At 39.9% G+C, this 17030-nt stretch overlaps 1 protein-coding gene across 16 annotated transcripts in view; it reads right to left on the minus strand.

The window, feature by feature from the left end:
- The window catches only part of FGGY (FGGY carbohydrate kinase domain containing), a 515661-nt gene that overhangs the window by 24958 nt on the left and 473673 nt on the right, over nucleotides 1-17030 (minus strand). For 13 of the 16 annotated variants that reach the window (XM_077149489.1, XM_077149483.1, XM_077149486.1 and 10 more), the window contains one exon: nucleotides 6530-7743. The exons of the other annotated variants lie outside the window; for them this stretch is intronic. In XM_077149489.1, the coding sequence (XP_077005604.1) occupies nucleotides 7686-7743 (58 nt within the window). In that variant the 3' untranslated portion in view covers nucleotides 6530-7685. Of the gene's footprint in view, nucleotides 1-6529; nucleotides 7744-17030 lie in introns of those variants that run through there. 16 annotated transcript variants of the gene reach the window in all.

Raw genomic sequence — 17030 nt, forward strand, 5'->3', positions numbered from 1 at the left:
CCAGAAGATGGTAGTGGTTTTCCTATAGCTCCTCAATTATGATTACTGCAGGGTTTTGTGAGTGTGTACATGTGTGCTTGGTCACTTTTGACTCTAAGTTTGGAGCTTGGTGACCCCAGGTGGCCATTCTGGGGAAACCACAGCATTCGGGTCACGGCTTTTTTTCCCATTTTTGAATAAACACCGAATGCTTTCTTTACCTTTCATTTCAAATCTTGTTTGCCATCTGGTGCCTGGTTTGGCTGCATCTGTGTTTATTTAATGACTTTAGGCAAAGGCCGAGTTTACATATGGGAAGAAGGAGAAGGCTTTGCTGATTTCTTCCATATGTTCATTTATTCATATATTATGATTTTTATAATCTCACAAGCATAGATCCCTTCAGACAATCCTTATACTGTTCCTTAGAGACCTGCTTCTTTGTATGTTCAGCTAGGAGTTTCCATTAGAACATTTTTTGGTGCCCATTCCACCTTTAGCCCAGCTCAGTGTGGCTTTTAAATGGGTACAAAATTAATGGTCTTCTTTCTGAATAGAGGATGCTTATTAAATTTGGATGATACTGTGGAAGACTTGGGTTCTAGATCCTTTCTCCATTTATGAAAGGTGTGATTTCAGACAAGTTCTATGATCACTCTTGTCCTAAGTTTTTTTTATTGTAAGTCAGATGATTTAGGTTAGGGATACTCTGACATTCTAAGAACCTTACATTGCCTAGCGTTCCCTCCCCCTTTTCCTTATCTTCCTCTGGTACTGTATTTCTGGCTCTTACAGATTTCTGGTAAGTCCCAGTGTGTGATTTACCAATTTTCACCTCCTGAAGAGAGCTGTTCATAGGAAAAGTAATCCAAGAAAGGTATCCCATCTTCTGAATAATGAATGAAGGAAAGATGAGGATGAGTTTTATTTCTTGTTTATAAAAAATCCTTTTGTTTTTCTTTAGCAGACAGTGCTCAATTTAGTGTTGATAATCTGACTTCCGGGGAATGAGAGAACCGGGTTTGAAACCAGTCTCTTCTCTTAACTAGCCTGCAGCCCTGAGCAGGCTTCTTAATTTTGTTAATTCTTATCTTTCTTATTTGTAAAACCAGAGCAATATTGTCTTGTAGGGATGGTGGGTGGATAAGTATACTTTAATTTCTAACGTGATGTTTTGCATAAAGTAAGGAATCACAAATGCTATTACCTTTCTCCTATCCCTTCTGTGGCCTTATTCATTGATTGGGCTCTTTTTAGGGGGGGGGAGCAGATACTGGATGGGGGCAGACACTCGGCATGGTGGTGAAAACACCATGGAAACTAATTAGACTCAGAGAAAATCACAAAATCAGTTGATGTCAAAGCTAGTACATGAAGCTGGGACTCCTGATTCCAAGGTTGCAAAATTCTCCCATGAGCTGAAGAGTTGCCTGGTAAAAATGGAGAGTTGGGTGGAATCTATGTTTGGCAAAGGGAGGGAGGTAGCCTAAGTCTTACCCTAGAGTCCTAGTAAATGGAAGAGAGATTCTCAAGGGGGTCAGGTCAGGATTTGTGTACGTGTGTGTGTGTTTGAGGTGGGAGAAAGAGTGAAGTAAAGGGGGTATACTTTTTTATGACTGTCCTTAAGTTGCTGTGAGAGATGGTCTCTCTCTGCTCATGTCCAGCCTCAGTACCTGGGAGGCTGAAACTCAAAAGAACAAAAAATTTGAATGAATGTTTTGAATGTGGCCAGATAGACAGGTGAGGCTGCATTTGGAAGCTTGAGCAGGAAACCTTTGTGAGTTTATTATCACAAGTCAAACTAATCTCTGTCGGATATCAAAGAATAATCTTTCTAGGTTAGAGGCAAGGACAAAACAAGAGATGATATTATCCGCAGCTTCCCACTGGGCCCACCCTGCTCAGAAGCATGAGGAAGAATGGTGTAGCATGGGTGGTTCTGGGCAGCTGTTCCCTTAGACCCTTCATCTCTTTGTCAGAGAGCAATCCACATCAGAATCTAAGAGATAAGAATCCTCTCCTCCCCAGGGACTGTTCGAACTCATTGAGGGCAAAGGAGAGTCTCAACATTTCTGAGCATCAATGGGCTCTTCTGCCAATGAATATGCTATGGCTTAGCTGAGATTCAAAGGACTGGCAAGCATGGATAGGTTAAAGATGGGGGAAACACATGTTAAGCCGCGGTAAAGAACCACACGGAGGGAGGGAAAATGACACCCTTGAGGAAAGAATAGGCCAGTGTGATTAGAGCAGATAGACTGAACCCAAGTGGGGGACGAGGCAGAATGGAGAGGTAGGCAGCCACACCACACATGAACCTGTGGTCTTCTTTCCATGAGCACTAGGGAGTCAAAGGTGCCACCACTTGCTGCTCTGCTGTGTAAACATGGGCAGAGGCAAGAATGCATTGATCCAGGGGAAAAGATCGGATGGTGCTGGGGTGAATGAGGGAGATGTTTCCAGATTGGAGAGGTGCTCAGGAAACAGATGGCAGGCTGAGTGTTGGACTGGATGTAGGTGTTGGGGAGAAAGAGTTGTCAGAAATAAACTAATCCTTGGATTTCTGGACTTGGGCATTTGTCTCACTTAGGAAGCAGTTGAGTGAGGATTCTTACTTGGGGATGTTTGCCTAGAGTCACTTCTTTCAATTTGAAAAGGCTTAATTTAGTGTCACTGGGTAACTGAGAGGCAGAGCCTCAGCCTTCCCTCCTCCTGTTCAGAGGACAGTAGCAACAAGAAAAGAACATCAAGAGAAATAATGTTGCAAAGATTCTTCGCACACCAGGCCAAAGCTTACATCAGCCAGTCATGTGGGTTTTAAGCTCCATTATTCAGTAAGAAATGGATTTGTCCTTGTAAGTGCAACAAGATCTAGCACTTACACCTGAGATGTGAAGGGAATTTTTTTTTTTAAAGCGACAGCAACCCTGGACAACAAGGCCTTTAAAGGCAGACTCTGGACACCCAACACAGTGTGTGCAACTCAGACCTTTCCACGGAGTCATCTCCTAGTCTTCTTAGGGGCGATGAGGAGAAGATGAGGAGAATACAAAAGTGTGTGTCAAGACAGAAGGCATAAGGCCATGGAAAAGTGCTAGGGCCTTTATGCACAGACTTTTGGAGCAAGAAAATACAGCTGCTTGGGGTCATTTACACCTTAATCTTGGGTACGTGGTAGAGTGGGAAGTGCTCTACCTAGCAGTATGTTCAGGGAATTCAAAGTGGAGCTCGGCAGTTATCCAAAGCTGGAATGCAATGGGGAGGCCTGTTTAAATCAGGAACTGAAGGAAATTTCCTCTACTCCATCCCCCACACCCACACCCCCACCTTAGAGGATTTCTCTTTAAGGGCCACGTCTGTGGAAGGGATGGAGAAAGAAATAAGAATAATCATTATTTATTAGGCACTCAGTAATGATGGCCAGCATTTTTAAAGAAAACTACATGCTTGCCATTATGTTAAGATGTTTAATTCATCAGTGTTTAGAGCAGCTCCAAAAGACAGGTATTATCATTATTACCTGTGAAGAGAGGTTAAGAAATATGCTCAGGGCCACATAACTAGTAAGTGACAGAATATTCAAAAACAATCAGCCTCTCTCCAGCCTAGAAAATAAGAGTATGTATGGGTCTTTTTTCTCAGTTAACATTTACATGATAACAACACTCATGTAGCACTTACCAAAATGCCAGTTACTGTTCTAAGTGTTTCCCTATGCACCAACTCCTTAAGTCTTTACAACAAACCATTATCTCCATTTAAATGATGAGGAAACAAGGCACAGAAAATATAACTTGCCCAAGACCACCCAGCTACCAAATGGTAGATCCAGGATTTCAACCTAGGCAGTAGGGTCCTAGAATCCATCTGCTTAATTTAGTAGTGTACCAAGGGCAGGGTGGTGGGAGCTGCTTACCTGGGGTAAGGGCAATAAAGTGGATGCACTGTCTATAAAGAATTAAAATGTAATAATAAGACCAACTAAAAGGTTCATAAACTTTGTATTACGATATACATTGGCAAAATATGTCAGAAAAAAAATATTCTCCTCCAGGGCAAACCTCCCCTCCTGACTGTATCCCCCGACCCTCCTAAGCTTGGGTGGCTTAACTACCATGATATTCTGCCTCTTTCACTGGAGAAGATAGGAATCAGTATTCACATTGTACAGATTTTGAATCCTGTTCAAAAACTCCCAATCGCACCCTGTGCCTCTTCTTTAAGCCCTTATAATATGTCTATTGGATACATGATGGATTATTTCTTTACCATATGCCATCACCACTGGACCATCAACTCTTTGGTGGTGGGGGGTGTGTCTGCAGCTCATGCTGAAACACAGGGTCTAGCATGTTGTGCTGCTCATTCAAATACTTGTTGAATGACCGGATGAATGAATGAATGGTTAACCTAAAAAGCTACCTTCTCCACTGATTTCCTAAGTGAGACTAGCTCTGGCTCCCAGTGTACATTAAATGTTCTTCTGTTGGTCTTTTACATAGTTTTCCTTAGATTATAGGGGTCAGTAGATGCTTTATATGATGGCAGGCATATGGCATTATGGGGTCTACTCAGTCCTCTACCTCCCACAGTTTCCAACTCATGGGTAGTCCAGAGACGGTCCTTGGCATATGTTGCCTGAGCCAACTGAATGGGGATATGCAGGTCATGATGATGACCCAGGTGGGATGCAGTAGACAGTGTATAAGAGCAGAAGGTGGAACTGAAGATGCCAGAAGAAGCTGTGATAATGAGCTGGGCCCTTCTTCCCTCCAAGGCAGCTCAGGAAGTTCTCTGCTGGGTGTAAAGAACATGATTTGCTGTAGCTTTGAGCTTCAGGACACTCCAACACTCCTCCTTTTGGAACCACCATTGTCAGGAAGAGAAGACACTCCTCTTACAACTGTCATTTGGGAACTGATAAGTACTGGACTTGTCTAGGGTCAGAAACTACTTATATGTAGGCAAAGACTTTGAGTTATCTTTAAGACTACGCAATCCTTGATTAAGATCTTGGTATAGAAACCAAAGGTTCTAGGAGGTTCCTTAGAGAAATCTATTTTGCTTTTGCCATGTTTCTAAGTTGTTAGATACATGTAACTTTGTAAACATTTCTATGACCTGGGATGGTGTTTTATTTTGAAATGGGGACATCTTGGTTTATAAATTTGTTAAACAAAGAACTATTTTGGTGAAGGAATGAGATGTATTTTGTTAAAAAAAAAAAAAAGGAATTGCTAAAGCACTATGGAATCAGCCTCTCCACGGAAGCTTACTTCATGCCCATTTGTTAAACAAGAATATGATGGTCTGTAAAACATTCTAGGTACAGAGACCTCTATCTTGTCCTCCTATAATTTTATGCTTCAAATTATATTTTGTATTTTCCCCTAAAAATAAAATGACGTTCCATTCTACTCTCTTGATGGTTGACCTGTCAGAGAAGAGCTCCCAGGTGTCTTCTGAGAGGTAGGCCATGGGGACGTCGGTCCTTGTGCGTGAAATCAGCATCCAGGAGGGAGGCTGGACAAACTGCAGGATGAAGCGGTACATCGGGGCACAGGTGCTCTTTGTCACAGCTGGCCAAGGCAGAAACCAACGGGATGCCTTAGAGCTTAGGCAACGTCAAACAGAGAACTGGCAAAGATGAGGCCAAATGAGAAGTCTCTGGACCCCAAATTCTGTCATGACATCTTAAAGAGTCCTTCAGTGTTGAGGAAAAGAACTTAAGAAGTAAAGCCCCCTTCTGACTCATAGGGAATTTCTACCTGGAATTTTCATCACAAAAAGTTTAGGTAAGGCAGTATACGTGGAAGATTAATGTTTACACATTTATTCTGTTCATCGAGAAAAAATTAGTGAAACGAACAGTATAACAGAAGACAATTTTTGTCATAACAGCTAGCTACATTATGGAGAAGCCTAGAGTTGGGAAACTGGATAGATGAGTGTTAATAGAGAGAATGAGAGGCAAGAAAATACTATGCAACCATTGATATCTTATGGAATGGGAGAGAACTAGATCCTAAAGAGTGGGCTTTGGAAGCATCTTTTTTCTTTTCTAGTCATCTTCTTTTCCTGTTTTCCTTTGTTCCTTTCTTCCTTCTTTCTCCTATCTTTCTTCTTCCCTCCTTTTCTCACTCCTTCCCCTGATAAACATTTACTAAACAGCTGCAATGGGCTGATTAACACTTTGGGTTCTGGGAGTTACTTGTGAACAAAATAGGCATGGTCTCTGCTTCATGAAACTTTTAAGTCTTGCAGAGGAGATAGAAAGTAAAAAAATTATTCACAAAAATATCTATAATTACACATTGTCCTAATGCTGTGAAGTGGAAGTAGAAGGATAGTATAGGTTACTATGAAACACTAGTTTAGATGGGGGGAATTGGGGAACACTTCTCCCAGGAAGTCACATTTAAGCTGACAGCTGAAGAGTAGGAGTTAGACAAGAAGGAGCTTGTTGGGGTGGGGGAAGGGAAAACATTTCAGCCAAGGGAATAGGGGGAATAATAATAATAATGATGACAATGATATCAATGATATCAATGATAACAATGACAAAACTTACTGAGCACTTATTTTCTGCCAGACACGATTCTAAACATCAATTAACTATTCATTAATTTAATCTTTGCATTCATCCTGTGAAGCAATTACTGTTATTATCTCTATTTTTCAGATAACGAAAATTAAGCACAGAGAGCTGAAGTAACTTGCTCAAAGTCACACAGCCAACAGGTAAAGAAACTAGGATTAAACCCAGGTAATCTGAAAAAAGGAGAGAAAGGCTTGGTGAAGTGGAGTAAATGAACAAAAACCAGTGGGACTGAGCTGCAGCAAACACTCAGAAACCATGTGACAGGGTCTGAAATTTTTTCTGAATTCAACGTGGAAATCCAGTGCACGAGTTTTAGGAGGTGATGCCTGCATTTTTCACATGTCTTTCCTGGCTCCAGTGGGAGAACAGCTTGGAGCCTGGGGCCAGCTGGAAGAATATGGTAATCATCTAGGTGGGAGAGACAGTGGCTTGCACTAAATAACCAATGAAATAACTAACCAAGCAGCAGAGGGTGGGGACACAGCCGTAAATTTGCCAAGCCAGGGCCAGACTTAGGCATTTCTTCAGCCGAAGCACACTTCCTTTTCTGCTTGCCCCCTCTCAAGATCATCCTTTTCCATCTCTTCAGGCTGAGAGGGAGCAGCTGCTGGTATCAAGAACAACTCCCAGCTGTTCTTCCAACTTTTCTCAAGTGTTTCTTAGTGTCAATGCCTCTAATTAGTTAAAATAGGAAGAGGGGTGATAAAAAGAGGAGCAAAAGAGAAGACTAATTTTAGCTGTAGCCAAAAGGACTTTCCCCTAAATACACTGTGATCTCAAAATACTTAGCTAAGCGCATATGTACACAGCAGAGAGAGGTTTTAAAGAACTACAGAAGTAAAATTTGGAGGCCAAAGGGGACAGATCCTGCCTTCCTTTACAACTGGCTTGAAGAGGAAGGAAATGACAAAATATCAAATCCTTGCTCTGTGCCAGGCTTGGTGCTGGGTGCTTTGCATGCATCCACTCAGCAATTCGTAATCCTCACAACAACGTGAGGATGTAGGTACTGGTGCTACTCTCCTCTTATGGATGAAAGAACTGAGGCTCCCTGAAGTTGAAGTTAATTTGTCCGAGATGATACAGCAAAAGGTAGAGCCAGGATTTAAAATTGGGTCTCTGACTTCACAGATTCTGGCGAGAGGAAGATGGGAGTCTCAAACCTAGGAAAGATGGGGTACTGGACAGACAGCTTAAACAGAGATTCAGAGCAGGGGATCTGAGCAAAAATCTGGAGGATCCTGGCTTTCAGAGTGCTAGAGGCATCACTGTAGGAACTGACACAATTTCATTCAGTCTTGCACTTTTTCCAAATCTGAAATCCCTCCCAGCCTCACAAAATGCGTTGGAGAAAGGACCTGGCTGTCACTAACAATCCACAGGTAGATAAATCATTTGGTGAATGACCCCCACCCCTCACCGAGCAAAAAAGACCCTTCCTTGCTTTAAGCAATCAAGGAAGATGCATTGTTTGGCAGAGGAATCTGAACTTGCTAATCCCCCGTGCCTTTTTAAGGTTATGGCAGAATCTGGTCTCCTTCAGAAAAAGGGCCACCTGGTAGGACTCATCACGTCAACTTCCTTCATCTCAGCTCAAGCTTAAAAGGCCTCTTCACTGGGAAGCTCCCCAGTGAGGTTTTCCACACACATCTGGAGACTTTCCACAATAGGCCTTTGAAGCAGCCTGAAGTATTTCGGGAAAGTCTGCCTCACTGGACTGAGGTTTAAAGAGCAGAAGCCCACATTTATTTTTCTTTCCCGCCTTCTTTGACAAAACTCCCACTGGTGGTTTGTGGGCATTTGCAAAGCAGCCCTGATTTTCAGTTTGCAAGTTCTAGGGTTGAAGTCATAAAGGAAAAAACAACAATAACACAGAAAATTCAAAAAAGGTGTTGGTATCATAAAGATCTGTTTATGTGCACGCTCGACTCCCCCGCCAGACTCTGAGCCATGCTTTAGTCATCTTTGTAGCAGAAAGAAAGTGGACTTTGAACTCAAACAGACCTGCTCCATCACTCACTATTGGTGCAATTCTGTCAAGTCACTTACATTTTGTGAGGCCTGGTTTCTTAATCTGTGAAATGAGTTAATAGTGCTGCCTTGAATGGGGTATTAAACATTACATGAAGTAGGACAAGTAGATCATTTGAACATTATCTGACATGGACCTTATCAAATGTATGTGCCTCTGATGTGGTACTGTCCCCTCTGTCAGAATCACTGTACCTCACATAGGCTAAGGACTACTCAATCTTTACAGCTCATCTCATTCTATGAGGCCAGCATTACTCTAATACAAAAAAACAGATAAAGAGCTCACAAGAAAGAAAAACTACAGACTAATATTTCTCATTAACATTAGTGCAAAAATAATCAACAAAATATTTGCAAACCAAATCAACAATGCATGAAAAGAATTAGACACCATGATTAAGTGGGAGTTTATTCCACATATTCAAGGCTAGTTCAATATTAAAAAATCACCACATCAGGGGAGCAAGGGTAGTTCAGTGGTAGAATTCTCACCTGCCATGTGGGAGACCCAGGTTTGATTACTGGCCTCTGCACTCCCCCTTACCTCCACCCCCCCTAATTCAACAAATGGTGCTGCAATAATGGGATAATCACTTGGAAAAAGCATGAAACGTTACCCCCACTATACAGCATACAAAGAAATCAGTACATCAACAGTTTAAAGAAGAAAAATCAAATGATATCAGTTGATGCAGAAAAACTATTTGAGAAAACACAACACCCATTCATCATTAAAAACTCTTAGCAAGGGAGGAATACTGGAGAACTTTCTCAACTCGATAAAGAATATCTACAAAAATACCTACAGCTACCATCTTACTGATGAAAAAGCAGACAGTTTTCTCCTAAGACTAGAAAGAAGGCAAGGATGTCCCTTCTTGTCATTCCTATTCAACATTGTACTAAAAACCCTAACTACTGCAATAAGACAAGAAGGGGAAATAAAAGATACACAGATTGGAAAGGAAGAACTAAAACTGTTTTTGTCCTCATATGACAAAACTCTCTATGTAGAAAATTCCAAAGAAGCAACAACAAAAAAACTTCCTGGAAGTAGTAAGTGGGCAGTGTAAGATCACAGGATACAAGATTAGTATACAAAAGTTAATTGCTTTCCTACATATTAACAATGAACAATTGGAATTTGAAGTAAAAATAATTTCACTTTTGATAACACCTCATCAAAAATGAAATACTTAAGTATAAAACTAACAAAAAGTGTTCAGGATCTATATAGGGAAAACTACTGAAGAAAGAAATCAAGGAAGAGCTAAATAAATGGGGAGATACTCTATGCTTGTGGACTGGAAGACTCAGTACTGTTAAGATAAAAATTCTTCCAACCTGATCTATATATTCAACACAATCCCAAATTCCCAGAAAGCTATTTTGTAACTATACACAATACTGAAGAAGAAAAAAATCGGAAGATTGACACCACTTGACTTCATGACTTACTCTAAAGTGACTGTGATCAAGACAGTATAGTATTGGTTAAAGACCAGACAGGTAGTGCAGTGCAACAGAAGAGAGAGCCCAGAAAGACACAAATATTGTCAATTAATCTTTGAAAAAGGACCAAAGGCAATCCAGTGGAAAAAGAAAAGTCTTTTCAACAAATGATGCTAGAACAACGACATCCAATTACAAAAAAAAAATGAATTCAGACACAGACTTTTAAGACCTTTCACAAAACTTAACCCAAAATGGATCACATACCTATATGTAAAATAAGAAATTACAAAATCTTCAGAAGAAAGCATAGGAGAAAATCTAGGTGACCTTGAGTTAATGGTGACGAATTTTTAAGTACAACATCGAAAGCATGATTTATGACAGAAATAACTGATAAACTGGACTTCATTAAAACGAAGAACTTTTGCTCAGTGAATGACACTGTGAAGGGAATCAAGGACATGTCAAAAAGTGGGAGAAAATATTTGTAAAACACATCTCTGATAAAGAACTTGCTTCTAAAGTTATACAAAGAACTCTTAGAATTCAATAATATGAAAGCAAACAAGCTAATAAAAAATGGGCAAAATATAGATATCCCACCAAAGAAGGTATACAATGTCAAATAAGTGGATGAAAAGATGTTTAACAATAACAGCCACAACAAAAAGATGCTCAACATAATTTGTCATTAGGGAATTACAAATTAAAACAAGATACCACTGTATTCATATTAGAATGGCTAAAAGTTTGAAAACTGACAATACCAAAGGCTGATGAGGCTATGGAGCAAGAGGAACTCTCATTCCTTGTTACTGGAAATGAAAAATGGTACAGCCATTTGGAAGATAGTTTGGCAGTTTCCGACAAAGGTAAAATACAGTCCTATCATATAATCTAGTGATTATGATCCTAGGTATCTACCCAACTGATTTGTAAATGTGAGTCTACACAAAACCTACACATGAATGCTTATAGCATCTTTATACAGAATTGCCCCAAGTTGGAAGCAACCAAGATGTCCTTCAATACATGAATGGATAGGTAAATTGTGGTACATCTTAAAATGGAACAATGTTCAGCAAAGAAAATGAGCAATCAAACCAGAAAAAGACATGGACAAATCTTAAATGCATATTACTAAGTGAAAGAAGCCATCGTGAAAATCATTGTATGATTCAAATTAAGTGGCATTTTGGAAAAGGCAAAACTACTGAGGCAATAAAAAAGATTATTAGTTTTCAGGGGCTCAGAGGGAAGAAAATAAGCAAAGCACAGGGGGATTTTTTGGGAGGTGGAGAAATGATTCTGTATGATACTATAATTATATATATATGATATATTTGTCAAAACATTTTGAAGATCATATGTACCCTTGATATGAAGTGAAAAGAAGACTAGCTCTGTGGTCTTTCCTCCAAAAACAAAACAAAGCAAAACATATTCCAGTGTAATCCTTAGAAAAATATCAGACAAATCCAAGTTGAAGGACATTCCACAAAATACCTGACTAGTATTTCTTCAAAACTGTCAAGATCATCAAAAATAAGTAAAGTCAGAGAAACTGTCAGAGTCCAGAAGTCTAAGGAGATAGGAAGACTAAATGTAATGTGGTGTCCTGGCTGAGATTCTGGAACAGAAAAAGGATATTTGGTAAAACTAAGGAAATCTGAATAAATGTGGACTTAGTTAATAATTATGTATAAATATTGGCTCATTTTTATAATAAATGACAATACTAATGTAAGATGTTAATAAACTGGACTTCATTACCCATTGGAAACTGGGTGTGGGGTTTATGGGAACTCTCTGTAGTATCTTGAATTTTTTCTTTAAAAACCTAAAACTGTTCTAAAAAATAAAAGTTTATTTAAAAAATGTATATATGCACAAATATGCATACATGCATTATGTCAGTTAGCAAAAGTACTAGGAAGAAAAACAATCAAGTAGTGTAGAGAGGGTGGAGAATGGTAAGAACAGGCAGGAAGTCTGTATGGGGTGACCAGGAATGGCGTCTCCCTGATAAAATATTTGTGCAGAGATCTGAAGGAAATGAGGAACTGAACCATATCAGTATCTGGGCAGAGAGTTTCATGCAGAGGGAACTAAAAGCGTAAAAGGCCTGAGGTGGGAGTGTTTGGTGAGGGAAAGATAGCAAAGAGTCTAGTGTAGCTGGAGCTGAGTTGGCAAAGTAGAGAAGGGCAGGCAGTGAAGTCTGAGAGGGATGGCTGCTAGGCTGGGAGGGCCTTGCAGGCCATGACAAGGAACAAGTAAATGAATGAAAAAATAAGATGAATGGAAACTCTTCATCTTGAAGTTTTTTCTAAGTACTTCCGCCTTTCTTTTTTTTTTTTAAATAGTCATCCTTCCTATTATACCTCCCTCTCCAACCATGTACAAATATCCTATCATGGCAATAACAAAATCCCTTACTCTGCAATTGTTCCAACAGTCCTGTGGAAGCTGTCTAAGGCATGCCATATACTTTCTGAAACAAAATTTGAGACTGTTCCTAAAGAGACAAAGTGAAATGAAGGCTTGAGCCCAAATTTTCACCCAATTCAATATAAAAAAACTTATATATGCCTGAAATCTTTAAATAATGGAAAGAAAAGTTAATTTTCTTTTCTTCATTATTAAAGTAATTGGCTTCAACTTTCATTTCATTTTGTACATGTACGCACAACCCATAGTCTGCAATTAGTTTCAAACCACCAAAGTAAAAACAGAATAAAACCTCACTAACTGAAGGACTCTTTTTTTTTTCCTTGACATACTTGGCTTTCCATGGCTGGTGGCATAAGGCACAAATCCAAAAAGCAAGCTCATGACTGGAACTTGTTTAAAAAAACAAACAAAACAAGTAACTTGCAAGATATGCCTTGGATGAGTCTAATATTAGCCCCTTACTAATTGCCTTCTCCTTTTTCCAGTCGCTTATAATTAAAGAAAATATTCTGAATGATGACAGATCTTCAATCTTCAGATAAGAGCCCACTATTCTCATCACTTGTATGTTGAGATAGGAATAAGAACTCTCACCTATTACAGAGAGTCATACCAATAAGGATGGAATTAGAACAACCTTCCTGTGAACTTCCCTTTAACCAAAAAGGTACATAAACAAAGGCATTCTATTGCATGAGTATAGAGTAAAAGGTGGATTTTCAACAGCGGGGACTTGAACTCAGAATATCTGAGTTTATTTAAGGATGATTGTTGCCAAATTCTATCACTGACCATATGCTTGAGAGGTCAGTTAACCACTTTGTCTCAATTTTTCATCTTTAACATGATAATTATAATGTCAGCCTGCAAGGCCTTTATCAGGGCTAAATGAAATAATGTCCCTAAAATCCCTAGAACAGTGGTTTGGCCTACAATAAGCAATTAACATTCATTTGCTTCCTTTTATGATTATAATTATATACACCATACTTGTACCTGGTATGGGTTTGGCATATAGTAGCCTCTCAATAAATGTTTATTGCATAAATAACTGTCTGAAGGAAGTATCTCCAGGAACCTAAATGATACTTTAGCTAATAATATTTAAGATAATGCTGATAATAACTATCATTTATTGAGCACTTACTATATATCAGGTACTGTGAGATGTGCTTCCATGTAGTATTTTACTGAACTCTCATGACTACCTAATAAATAGTAAGAGGTTAAGAAAATATCCCAGGCAGAATTGAATTCTGGATCCATATTCTTCTGATTCCACAGGCTGTAATCTTAACTGCTGTGACATACTGCGCAGTATTTTAAGGTACATTTTAAAAAGAAGCTCTTTTAACTTCTTTTATTAAAAACTAAGGTGAAAAGGGCCCTTGCTGCTCCCTAGAATAGCATCATCCAATTGGACTGGCAGCTGCTAGCTAGGAGCAGGAAGCACGGTAAAGGTGCCAGAGGCTCTTGAGAAGGTGACTGAACAAGCTGCCTGGTCCTGTTCCATGGAGCCAGTACAAATCTGATGTGGATGCCCCTCATATGGGCTGGCAGGGGTAGAGGATCCTGGATATTAAGCTGGGATGTCATCTGAAGTAAAAAAGGTAAAAGTATCCCAAGGGCAAAAATAAATTTTTAAGAGAAGCAGGGGAGTGGACCTGGTTACCAGCCCTATGGGGGCTGGGAAAGGCCTGGGGGATGCAGTGAAAATAGTCCAGACAGGCTGTTTGGAACAACACCAGGCTGTGGCAAGGACCTTCTTAGTGGGTGGCCACTGGACTCATGGTCTAGAGGTGGGAGTGTCAATGTATCGGTAAAGGAGTGGGATTGGAGAGTTTTAATTCCAGAATTTTCCTTGTATAAATTCACCTTAGAGAAGGGGCAGTTGACAAACTTAAAAAAGCACCATCCTTATTTCACCTGGAGTTGACAGAAAGCAAGTAGCTAACAAGTAGGCATGCTGGCTGTACTGCCTGTACTACTGAATAGCCCCACATGCTTCTATCTGGAGCAAGCACAACAAATATTAATTGAAAGCAGCCCTCTACTCCATGTCAGGACCCTGAGGGATTTCAGGGAACAGAGAGGGGAACTGGCTGGCAGCTCTCTTGGAGGGGGTCAAAGTTGAAGGGGCAAGTCCTCACTCCACTGGTGAGTCAGGCCAGTCTACTCCCTTCATTTTCATACAGAATCAGCAAAACTTTAAATCAGTAATAATAATGTGTTAATAAAAGGTTGTTAGGGGGGTTATGGTTGTATAATGCTCTTACACAAATTGGATGTGGTGTGTTCTAATAGAAAGAGTGCCAGGTTCAGAGACAGACAGACACAGGTTCAAAGGCCAGCATGGTGATATTCTTTGTAATCTTGAGCCAAATCCTCTCTTCATCTGAGAAACTCTGTTCATAACGATTACTATTTTCATCTGTGAGCTTCTGTGCACAGTAGGTAAGAACATGGACTCAGGGGCCAAACTGCCTGGATTCAAAGCTTAGTCTCTCTCTTTACCAGCTGTGTGGTCACAGCCATGTTAGTTAACCTCTCTGTGACTCAGTTTCACTATCAATACAAAGAAGGTAATACCACCTACCTCATGGGGTTTCTATGAAGACTAAACGAGTATACACACACACACAGCGTGTTAAAAGAGAATATAGAAAATGCTGGCACACAACTATGTGTTACCTATTACTCCTATCATTACCACATCCCAGAACTGATGTGAAGAAACAATGAGATACTGTATAACTCATCCGCTTTGCACCTAGCATACAATTATTCCTTTTTTCTTTCTTCACATAATACATTTTTAGCAATGGTGCCAGGACTTGAACTTAAATCTCTAGACTCCAAGTTCTATGTCTGTCTGCTCTACCAGCTGCCTGTTCAGAGCTGAACTTGGAACCACAGTTGTCTAAGTAATAAGACGTAAGTGGGGTTGGTCAGGGGCCTATTATTTCATCTATGTGCTCCTTCACCTCTTGGCAGGGGCTTGTTGGGCTCCCTTCAATCATCCCAAACCAGAGCTTCAGCTGCTCATCCCAAAACTGCTCCAGTGCCTCGAATCACACAACTTGTTTATACTAGTTCTTTCTTCCTGTCTTTCCCAGCTTGCATCCAGCCCAACTTTTTGGCAGAGTAGACCTTTTATTATAGTATCCCCTGCTCAAAAGCCTTCCGTGGTTCTCTAATGCCTGCCTGGTTCAGGTAGTATAGAGCCTTTAATTCATGGTATTCTGTCTGATTCCATGAGCAACTGATAATAGATAGACAGGAAGTTTTACAAACACAGCACATGATTATATTGCATGGGTATAAGACACAATCTCAAGCACAGGCATCCACAGAAGAAAAGTAACAACAGAAAAGTCCTGCATTATTGGACTAAGCCATGTGAGTTATTTTTAACTTTGCCCATTAACATTTGATTGCTATTTTCTAAGTCTCAATTTTCTCATCTGCATAATAGGATAATCCCTACATCATAGAGCAGTTGAAAGAATGAAAGGAGAAGATATATGTAAAGTGCCTGGGCAGCAATCCTGCAATAGTAGGTGTTATCATAATTATCTTTGTATATTATGAGAACCCCCATAACCCCCCCTCTGAGAACCCCCACTTCCATTTCTATATGTTCTCTCTGTGGCTCCTTTCCCTACTTTCATTATGCCCAAATTAAGCTTCTTTCTAAATCCTGTCCCACAGTCAAGGCGCAGCTCATATCCAACTGTCTCCGGGAAACCTTCCATGGCCTGCTCTCTCCACGCTCTGTCCCATCCCTCTGAATGCACACCTAGTTACAAGACGTACTAAGGAACTTAACTAAAAATACCTGCTTGTTACTCTTCTAGTATTTTGGTTTTTCTCTCCCCAGTTGGACTGTAAACCTTTCTAGAGTAACTACTGAGGTTTTCTTGTTGTTGTTTGTGTTTCTTATGTTTTGGATATAACAAATGTTTAAAAAGCCCCTGGCAGTATTTCCTCTGAGAGTCCTCAAAAAGTAAAAAGATTTCTGGGCACCCAGAACCCAGGAGTGGGTTCATCTTTAAAGTGAAGATGATGAATACCTCTATAGAGTTGTTTGATAGGTAGAGATAACAGATAAAAATCAACCGGAAGTCTGCTGAATTGAAAATATAATCTGGCAGAAGAGAAAGAGAAGGCAACTGGAATAGATGGGAACCTGGGAAGGGAAGCAGAAGGAACAGGCGTTCATAGAGCAGTGCAAAAGATTGCTAATGAAACAGATTTATTAAGCAGCTCCTATGTGCCAGACACTGCACTTGATGCTTTATATAAATTACGTATAGGATCCTGGTAAAGAATACAAATCCTGAACTCAGGCTACTGGGTTCAAATTTCTAGTCCTATAATTTACCACTGTGACCTAAGGTAAGGTACTTAAAATCTTTACAACTTATTTTCTTCAGCTCTAAATTGGGATAATATAAAGCAGGTGTTGGCTAAGTTTTTCTGTAAAGGGCAAAATCATAAATATTTAGGT

Source organism: Tamandua tetradactyla, chromosome 2 (genome assembly GCF_023851605.1).
Source record: "Tamandua tetradactyla isolate mTamTet1 chromosome 2, mTamTet1.pri, whole genome shotgun sequence".
NCBI classification, from domain to species: domain Eukaryota; kingdom Metazoa; phylum Chordata; class Mammalia; order Pilosa; family Myrmecophagidae; genus Tamandua; species Tamandua tetradactyla.